The following is a 10307-nucleotide window of genomic DNA, read 5'->3' on the forward strand; positions in this document are numbered from 1 at the left end:
ATTTTAAAAATGGAAGAGTTTAAAGGACACATTTACTCTGAGTAGCTGTACATAAACTGTAATTTTCACTAATTATATTTTTTATACTGAGTATCACAGACAAATATAATTCTAATGACCTTATTAATCTATGCACTCACATTTAAAGGGAAAAGCACTTATCATTTTAAAACAGAATGCAGATTACACTAGAAAAAGCAATGTAATTTTAACAATTTTAAAGAAAAGTTATATGTTAAGGTATGCGCACTCTAAAGTCTCCATTTTAAAATTTACCAGTGACAATTCATGCATGAAATTTTTGAGCATAAATTTAGTTGCCTTTCAGGTTTTAGTGAGCTTATTTTATTTTTCTCTTCTAGATAGAGGGTTACAGTCATAAAAATAATATTGAAAGATAAAAAGGATATAAAAGATAAATTTTGAAATGTTAGAAAAGAATTTTATAACAACAATAGAAGATCAGTTAATAAACTGCTGTCATTAAACCAAAAGGGAAATACTCTCAACTTGAAAGATTAAAAAAATATAATGTGCAGTACACATTTGCTTATTGTTTCACTCTGGGTATGATTTAGTAAGCCCAACAAAATATTATTTAGAAATATTTCTTTGCATAGATTATTTAAGTTTTTCTAGAATAAGTATTTATTACTGTGTCCTTCTAAAAGATTTATTAAAAACTTAAGTTTTTAAGTTTTATTTAAAATTATATACAATAATATAAAATTATATATGGTTATATGAACATTATTTGTCTTACTGCTAATTTTCCATTATGTAGGACACTTCAAAACTTGTAATTTCAGAACAAATGTCTGTTTTTCTAAATTTTAGCAGTAAAGAAGAATCACTGCTAACATCCGAAGAAAATAAGCTTGAGAATTTGAAGTTCACAGGTAATATTTATTTAAAATTAAACAAAATCTGTTTTTGTTACAATCTTCCATGAAAATAATCTTAACAACCAAACGTATTAACTTTTTAGATGCCTACATCCCAACAATCATTTGTTCTCTTGAGGACAAGGATAGCTTGGGAGCCAGTCATCAAAATGTAGAAGATATCAACAGGGAGCATGATGAACATAGTGAAAAAGAAATAGACTTGATGGTAAGTGTTCTGGTTGCCACGGTATTAGAGGAGATGAATCTTTTTATGCTTCAAAGATGCTGCAATTCCTGCCTTCCAATGGCCTCAGCTAATATCATTTCCAAATGTGAAAGCCTAGCCTCTGTCCTAGCATCTCTAGCAAGCTAGACCAACAAGGCACTTTGATTTCAGCGTGTGGTAAATTAATGACATTCATTTCCCATCTCTTTGCCACTGGCTCTGAGTAATAGTTTGTGGGAATTAGAGGCAAGGGGCACTAGCCTGATGTGCACTTCTAATCTTTGTAACGAGTGTACTTAGCATAAACTCATCTGTAAAATAAGAGGACTGAAATAGGAAATGGTTAAGGCCCTATCCAATGGACAAGCCTTTAATTCTTACATTTATCAGTCTTTTGCTTTACTATTTCTGTCCAGGTAATAATCATATTTTGGTAAAACATTAAATTACCGAAGAAGAAGAAAATAACCAGAGCTTCACGATTTTAAAACTGGTAAAAAATTTTGTACTCTACAATTTAGTATAGTATTTGTTAGCACAAATTCCACACTTGGTGAACATCAAATCTGTTCTGAAATTTGGAGGAGCTGGTTTAGTTCACAGTCTCAATGCACAATGAGAGGTAGAAGTAAATGAGTCACATAGCACATTTTATCCTTATTGTATTCGGTTGGAGCTCACAGCATGAGGATACAAGGATTCATAATCATCGTAGATTAAAATGACATTTGCCTCTTCAAGTGTCAGTGCTGAAGCCCAAAAGAGCTAAAACTCTTTTCTTTCTCCACACGGTACACCTCCGCGCTAGGGACATGGCAACCCCACCACTAAAGTATGCAATTTACTGTGCTCTACTTTAAGGCCCTACAAAGTTGTCACCCCATTGTGAAAATTCTTACCAGCTGAAAGTTAACATCACCATTTTTTTTTTCAAACCACAGAATATAATGAAAGGCCCCTGGAAAATCACATACTTCACCAATACACCTCATTACCATGAGCTTCCTCAAATATAAAAGTTTGTTTAGAAGTTACTGAGAGTGTACGCCCAATAAATGAACAGGGAGCTGTAATTTAGATGCTAATTTGCTCCATGCTGATGTGACTGCATAAAACAATGAAGCTCCATAATAGATGGAAATACAACCAAATCTGTGGAACCCACAGGCATTGGCTTATAAGACAGCTGTGCAGTTGACAAGTAACATGAGCCTTATGTGAGAAGAAGGGGAAAACGTAAGATTTGCATATAATTATTGAGATCATGCAAATGTCAGTTATGAGGAGGAAAAAAAAAACACAGGCATCTCACTGTTAAATCCTGACAGTTGGCATCACTGAAGAGCTCAAATACATTTGAGTACCAGTTGGCAGAGGGTCATTAAAACAGAATTTGCAGAGACATTAGCTCCCTCACTTTTCTTTGAGTGACGTTTTGCTATTAATAGTTTGCAGAGGCTTTGCAGAAAACATATTAATAAGAGAAACTGTAATGGGGACACCTACAGCACATATAAATGTGGCAAGGGGCATCCAGGAAGCTGCTCTGTAATTGATCAGCATGGAGCTATCAATGTGTACATTCGAAGTGAGGAAAAACTGCAATGACAAGCAGGAATGGTTGAATAATACAATGTGATATTTGGAAGCTGAGAAGGAGAGTGATTAATTTGGGCCCCCTTCCCACTGATCTCATTCCCAAGTCATAGCTCCCAAAGATCTTGCCCCAAACATGCAACTTCCAGAGTTTGTGTGAAATCCACAAATGAATTGAACCAAGGAAATCTACCTGATAATTACTTGAGCTAATAAAATCTAGTTCACTTTTCACACATTTAAAAAGATTATATTGTCCTTATTTTTGTTGTTCTTTTTTCATAAGATAAACCAACGGCTGATATCTTCCCGGGATGAAAAGAAGACATTTTCAACAGACCCAATCAATTTCACATATAAAGCTGAGGGGTCCGAGGAGAAGCAAGGTTACCACAGAATTCATACTGACTTGTTTAGAAGGCCTTTGTCTCCAAGTTTACCAGAAGAAATCCCCTTAAAGAAAGATTTCTATCACAGCAAAAACTATTCCCCAGGAAATGAATATGGTCATACACCTTCAGAGGAGATGCCTTCACATGTGGGAGAAACTGGTCCAGCACTGGGAGATGCTAGCTCTGATGAATTAACACAACTGAACCTCTGCAGCAAGGAAATCCTTGATGATAATGCCAACCCAGCCCACGGGAGTGATAAAGTGCAAACAGTATATTTCTCCTGTGACCAGCTAATGGCAGGCAGTCTTCAGAAGAATGAAGCAGGAGTCAAGAAAACTGGAATAAAAGATTACAAATATTCAAGAAGTGATTTCTATTTGGAGGCATCCACAAATCTGGAAGAATCAAATGCATCTTCAAAAGATGATTACACCAAGGGCAATGTTGCAGTGGAGCAGAACACATGCTTAGGTGTTAATGAAAATCAAAGCACGAATTTTCAATCAATATTCCAGAAGCAAGAGAGACAAATGAGGCATCCCAAAATACACATTGAAGGGACTAAAGAGAATAACAAAGAATTAACCACTCTCCTAAGCAAAGGCACTATAACTACTCCCTGGGCAGTGACAGTAGATCCCTATCCTTCGACAAAGAGAAAAGTGAATTGGAGAGAAGCTGGCAACGGTACCAATTTGGAACCAAGAGCTTCTCATCTTGGTACACCAAGAGATGGAAATGTTCTGACGGATGATTATCTTTTTCAAGGTGAGAAGGGAAAATCAGATGCTAGTAGTTCGGAAGATCAGCATATGAATACACAGCATGAAAAAAAATGGAATGTTCTGGAAAGTCAGCCAGAAACAAGAGGGATTGAAACAAATATAACCAAGCAGATCAAAGAACAAGCAGAGTGTAAAGACGTGTGGGTAAAAAGAGACGACATGAGAGGCCTGAAAGCTCCCCCTGCAGAACAATTGTTTACCTGCCAAGAGACAGAGGGCTATGAACTGTCTTCTCCAGCTCATCATGGTATTACTGAGAAAGCAGAAGCACTTACAGCTTATATAATTAAGACAACATTAGAAAGTACTCCAGAAAGCATGTCTGCTAGAGGAAAGGCAATAATTGCTAAGCTACCTCAAGAGACAGCACGAAGTGACAGGCCCATCGAGGTAAAAGAAACAGCGTTTGATCCACATGAAGGCAGAGAGGATGATTCACATTATACCCTTTGTCATGGAGATACAGCAGGTGTAATCCGTGTCAATGATTTTGAAAAGGAATCCCATTCAGCTATTTGTAATGTATATGTAGATGAAATGGAGAAGGAGGCAACCACGTCACCACGCAATCCTAGGAAGACACTTGACAAGGAACAACGTGGAATTGGAATTGTAACATCTGCAGACGAACCTTCACAGGTCATTATAGGCAATCAAAAAGCTACATCAAACCTGGATTTACATTTGGGAGTGTTACCAACAGACAAAGCAATATTCCCGGAAAATAAAGGTCTTGGGCTGCTTCAAGAATCATCACGGAGAACAGACTTCGATGCTGTTCATTCTGCGTTTATTTCAGACAGTGTCAGCACTTCTCAGAGCAGCCCTCAAGTTTTCAAATGCCAGTCGAAAACTTCAGAACCCTTTTCGGAATGGCCAGTTTCTGAAGAGAAAGCAGTTACAAGCACAATACTCGAGTCCTTTCCTACCAAATCAGAATATATTTGCCATCCAGAAAGTGAGATCCCAGGCCATGTCACGTCTAAATCTGATGATGTTTCTAAAAGTTTGAAAATAATGGAATCAGGTAGAGGAAGAGAAAGACATGTGGGTCGGACTCTCCAACAAAAAGAAGGTAAAAGCTTGGAAAAATCCCAAGGTCCAATGATTTTAACCAGTGAACCTCTTGAGAATCTGGAGGAGGCAAGGTCTGACATTGAAGAAGTGATGTGTTTTGAAAAGTCACAAAACCATTCAGATGACAAAGGGTCAGAGAGCCCTGCCTCTGCTACTCTTTCTGACCAGAATGTCCAAGCTCAGGTTACAGAGTCTCTGCTCTCCGCATACATCAACTCTAAAATACCTTATTTCCTTTTGTTTCTGATATTTCTAGTGACTATCTACTACTATGACTTAATGATTGGCTTGGCATTCTACATTTTTTCCTTATACTGGTTATACTGGGAAGGGGGAAGGCAAAGAGAGTCAGTCAAAAAGAAGTGAGGTTGACACAATGACTCTTCTCCCTTGAATGATAAGCTATTCTCTTGAATGATAAGCTATTTAGTCCCAAACATTTGGGTTGGCGAGAGAGACTATTCATTGTTCAAAGAGTCAGCGCAGTTTTTCTCTTGAAGGAACATTTAAAAAGGAATGCGTATGAAGTTTGCTCCTTCGTATAAGTAATTATTCTATATAGGACCATTATGCTTGGATCATTAAACACCTATATGAATATGAGGTCTAAAGCACGTCAAGTTGAAATTAGGTACAGCTGTTGCTCCTTAGCAGGCAGTGAAGTCGCAATGCTTCATATCTCTTTGCTACTTAAAGTGCTATTTCTTGGAATCATTTCTTTCACAGTAAAACTTTGGACTTTTTTTCCCCTCAAAGCACTTTCTTTCCCCCTATGGTTTTTAAAAATAGATAAAACACAGACAATAGCAGAAATTTTTTTTCTTTTAGCCCTTAGAAGTAGCGATGAAATTTTCATTTAGCAGCATGTCATTTATCAGCACATATTTATAGATCAAATACTGAAATTTCTATTTTATACCTTCAAGAACATGCCCATGTGTGTTACAATATAAAACCTTAAGATGGAAACATGTATTCACTTTATACTTCATATGCATAGCCTTGTATCTCTTTACACCTACAATGGTAGGGTGTTTATGAAACAAATTTGATCAATACTTCTGTATCAAATTGAAAATTTTCATGAAACTCTACAAATTTTGTGGATAGCCCATTTTAAGCAACATTTTTCAATTGGAAGGACAGACTATAACAGAGTTAACAATTTTAGTTTTAAGTAGTGTCCAGACATGAAAACTAAAACCTGTAAGCGTCATGTTTGGACTATGTATCTATAGAGCAGAAGCTCTCAACCTGTAGGTCGTGACTTATTTGGGGCTTCAAAGCAGATACCCTGCATGTCAGATACTTACACTATGATTCATGACAGTAGCAAAGTAAGTTATGAAGTATCAACAAAATAATTTTATGGTTGGGGGTCACCACAACATGAGGAACTGTATTAAAGGTCGAAAGAAAAGGAAGATTGAGAATCACAGCTCTAGAGCATAAAGCCTCAAATGGCAATAATAAAATATATAATAGAATGGTTTGCTCTTTATGATAGTTCTTTTGCTTTTAACTTAGTTGTTAATTTTAAAATAATAAGGAGAAGAATTATACCTAGTGTACACAGACAGAACAAACACCTTGTCTTGGCTGATCCTCATTATGTGATCTTTAAGTTGTGAGCTGATGATTCAAAATTGAAAACAGGAAAAATAGGTATAGCTGGAATCATACTGGAAAATAAGTAAACATTAAGTATGGCAGTGGTCTGGACCACTGTAATTATGGGTAAGAGTGTGAAATAATAGAACTTTTTGATGATGATACTGCCAAGAAAAATATACAATTTATTTCAGCAATTTTTGGATGACTGTAATATACAAGGCACTGTGTGCTCTATTCTGTGATAGTCCCTTGATACAATTAGCATATATGGATTCCTTTATATAGCAAAATAATACATTTTTCACTTGCTTGGAGCATGAAAAATGTCACATAGAGTGAGCCTATTTAAATGGTCATCTTTTATGAGAATTTTTTCAAGGAATATTTAATTGAAAATGGTATTTTTACCTATAATGATAAACGTACATATCATTTAATCTTAGAAATATGCATTTATGAGAAAATAAAAATATTTTAAATGACTTTCATCTGATACTTAGCGATTTGCCTAATTTTCTTTATGTACACAATTATTTCTCAATCTTACAATTGCATGCTATTCTTAAGTCCTCTTGAAAATGACTGCCTTCCTTCAACTCTTTAGTTGATCAAATACAAACATCCTGAAGTAGAATGTAGGTCAAATATTTGATTTTTTCAGAAGCATATTTCCATTAAATACAAGTGGAATTTCTTTAAGCAGTCCTTAGAAATTATCTTTAAAATTGTTGCTATCATATTTTGTTGTCAGGACTAAGCTGGAGTTAAAGTTAGCATTCCTTCAGAGTCTCTTGACATAGAGTTTCTTAAGTCTAAGTTTTAAGAGTTTTAGTCAATATATCATTTCTCTTTAATGTAAAGAACACTATTATTTTATGAGCACAGGTGCCCCAACTGGAATTCTTCTCTGAAATGATCAATCCAACTTCTTTTATCAATTTTATTTGATATCTGATAACATTAACTCACAAACCATTCTCATGAATTTGTAATAAAACAGGAATAAGAGTCAAAAGATTTTAAATGCTGATTTGAACTGTTTCTTCAAACCTTATGTATGAGGAACTTGGAACAAAGTCACAAGAACATGTAAAGTGATTGTTGTATGGCGAGGTAAAGCTCAGCAGTCTCTTTTGGTCATTTCTCTATGCTGAGTAAGAAGAGTGGGTGGCAGGAAGAACTCGTGACCTCTGCTAAGAAGGGTTTGGTTATGGACCATGTTGGTAAATGCCATTTTTTAATGCATAACTGTGTGCTCCATGTCTCACCAACATTGACTTTAGGCATAATGAGGACATGGCAGAGTAATTAGCAGTGAGGAACTTTATCCCATTCTCATTTTGAATAAGAAATTTGGTGTAATCATTATTATTCTTTATCATGATGGACTTCTCACTCTTAGACATGAAGCCCTGAAAATTAATTGACAAGTCTAAGAAGTATAAGTAGTAACTGCAACTCTTCTTTAAGAAATCTGACTTCTCTGAGCTATCTGTTTCACAATAGAACCCTTAGCCATGATTAAGTGAATTCATAGATAATATTACTCTTCAGCATTGAGGAATGATAGACTAATAGAACAATATATATCTAAGAAGGTCTAATATGTCAATAGGAAAGTTTACCAAGGACTAGATGTTTATCTATATTTAAATATTTGTCAATATTTTGTCAAAACAGGAAATTCTTATACCTCATCTTATACCAGTATTCTGGTTAAATGGAAAAATTTTAAATGACTAGATGAAATAAAGGGAAATAAGTAAGATATTTTGTCTCTCTGCAATAGTATTCATGGAGAATTTTAAATGTTTTCTTTTGCAGAAATGAATTTTATTTCATGCTAAAAACCTTTTTTTATCAAGGTTCCTTTTGTATATGAATAAAATAAACACAAAATAAATAAAATAGGCCTCATAAAATTATAGGCGGTTGGTAGTGATCTCCTTTATGATAATAGGCTTTTTCTTTTACATGTCTACTGAGTACTTCTGGAAATTGATTTTACAATAGGACCTCCTTTTGGTGTTATCCTGTTTTAACCAGTTCCAGTGGAACTGAAGAAGATCCATTTTGACTCTACAAGATGTGAAATGACAGGCCATGTTTGCCAGGTACCTCTGGGGCTCTGTATCTCTGAAGAGAGCAGCTAAAAAGGCTACTAAGTTATTTCTGATTAACCATGGTTGCTTTTGTATTTTTTTTTTGGAAATTTTATAATAAAAATATTGTCAACACAATTTAATTTTCCTCATTTAAAACATATTTAGTCATGAATATGATGTTTCTATCACATACACCAAACTTTTAAAATTATAAATTAAATTTTAATGAAGCTACCAGCCTACCTTTGCACGCGCATGTATTTTACAATAAATTGTTCTGTTGTGGTTTGCTGAAACTTTATTAAACAAACAACTATTTAAAAAGTATAAGATTTTCATTTTATATCATTTTAACGTTTTCAAATTCATAAAAGGACATTGGTTTTTCGAAAGCGAGACAATGCATTGTGCAAAATTTTAATGAAAGCTTCCCCAAGTCTTTTTCTACTATATTCAATTCATGCAAATTGTTAGAAAATAAAGTAAGAGGACAACAAGGGTAAAAGGTTATGGAATCATTTTGATTTGGCTGTGGTGCCTCCAACATCTGACTTTACAATAGACTGTGATTCATAATTAAATTACTTCTCTTGGTTGAAATTGGTGCAGATTTTTTTATTTCACTGTTCTAATAACTCAGGTGTCCTTACTGTCCCCAAATCCCCTTGCTAACTGAACAAATCAAATTAGTTTTCTTAGCACTACGTATGTGTACCCTCTGCCTAGACTGCATGGCTATACTTCTCTCCTCTTCCTGTTTAGTGCTGCAAAATTTCTATGCATAATTCAAGTCCCATCCTTTCTGTCATATCTCCTTTCTTAGTTTATAAGATTTTTTAAAAATTTCTTTCTATGTTATCCTTGCCCTTGCTTGCACTTGTCATTTGGCTATCCCAACCGAACTACTATAAGTTTTGGAAACAAATAAAGATTTTCTCTTTCTTCCAGTTATCCTACATGGTCTAGTTTGCAGGAAGGCTGAGCCAGTACTGGTCACAATGATGAATCTTTCTCTTGTTCCCTGCTATATAATTAAAACTTCCTAAACTTCCTTAAATTGTAGGTGTGATGATTAGATACCTGGAGATAATGTCAGAAAGGCAAAGAGAATGTGGAGATGCAAGATTGAATGATGTGCTGGGTTTGGGGTATGGAAGAAGGAAAATGGCTTTTTCTTCACATTTCCCTTAACAATGTCATCTATTTTCCAGCAATCGGGAGGCAGAGGCAGGAGGATCTCTGTGAGTTCGAGACCAGCCTGGTCTACAAGAGCTAGTTCCAGGACAGGCTCCAAAACCACAGAGAAACCCTATCTCAAAAAACCAAAAAAAAAAAAAAAAAAAAAATTTCTTTCTCTGCTGGTGTGATGGTGCATGCCTTTAATCCCCTCACTCAGGAAGCAGAGGAAGACCCATTTCTGTAAGTTTGAGGCCAGGCTGGTCTACAGAGTGAGTTCCAGAACAGCCAGGACTGTTTCACAGAGAAAACCTGTCTTGAAAAAAACAAAAAGCAAACAAAAATTATTTTTTTCTTGTACATAAACCATCCCTGTCATTTTACTTCATGAAAACTAGCTTAATTATTCTGAATTTAGGGAAAATAATGCATTACTTACTTAACTG

The 10307-nt window shown here is 35.2% G+C and overlaps 1 protein-coding gene across 1 annotated transcript in view; it reads left to right on the forward strand.

Moving 5' to 3' along the window:
- Positions 1 to 9261, forward strand: part of Ppp1r3a (protein phosphatase 1 regulatory subunit 3A) — a 58649-nt gene extending 49388 nt beyond the window's left edge. Inside the window, exons 2-4 of the mRNA XM_057790696.1 lie at positions 838 to 899; positions 989 to 1113; positions 2996 to 9261. Of these exons, the coding sequence (XP_057646679.1) occupies positions 838 to 899; positions 989 to 1113; positions 2996 to 5332 (2524 nt within the window). The 3' untranslated portion in view covers positions 5333 to 9261. The remainder of the gene's footprint in view (positions 1 to 837; positions 900 to 988; positions 1114 to 2995) is intronic.
- The last annotated feature ends 1046 nt before the right edge of the window (positions 9262 to 10307 follow it).

The sequence above is a fragment of the Chionomys nivalis genome, chromosome 1, assembly GCF_950005125.1.
Source record: "Chionomys nivalis chromosome 1, mChiNiv1.1, whole genome shotgun sequence".
Taxonomy (NCBI): Eukaryota; Metazoa; Chordata; class Mammalia; order Rodentia; family Cricetidae; genus Chionomys; species Chionomys nivalis.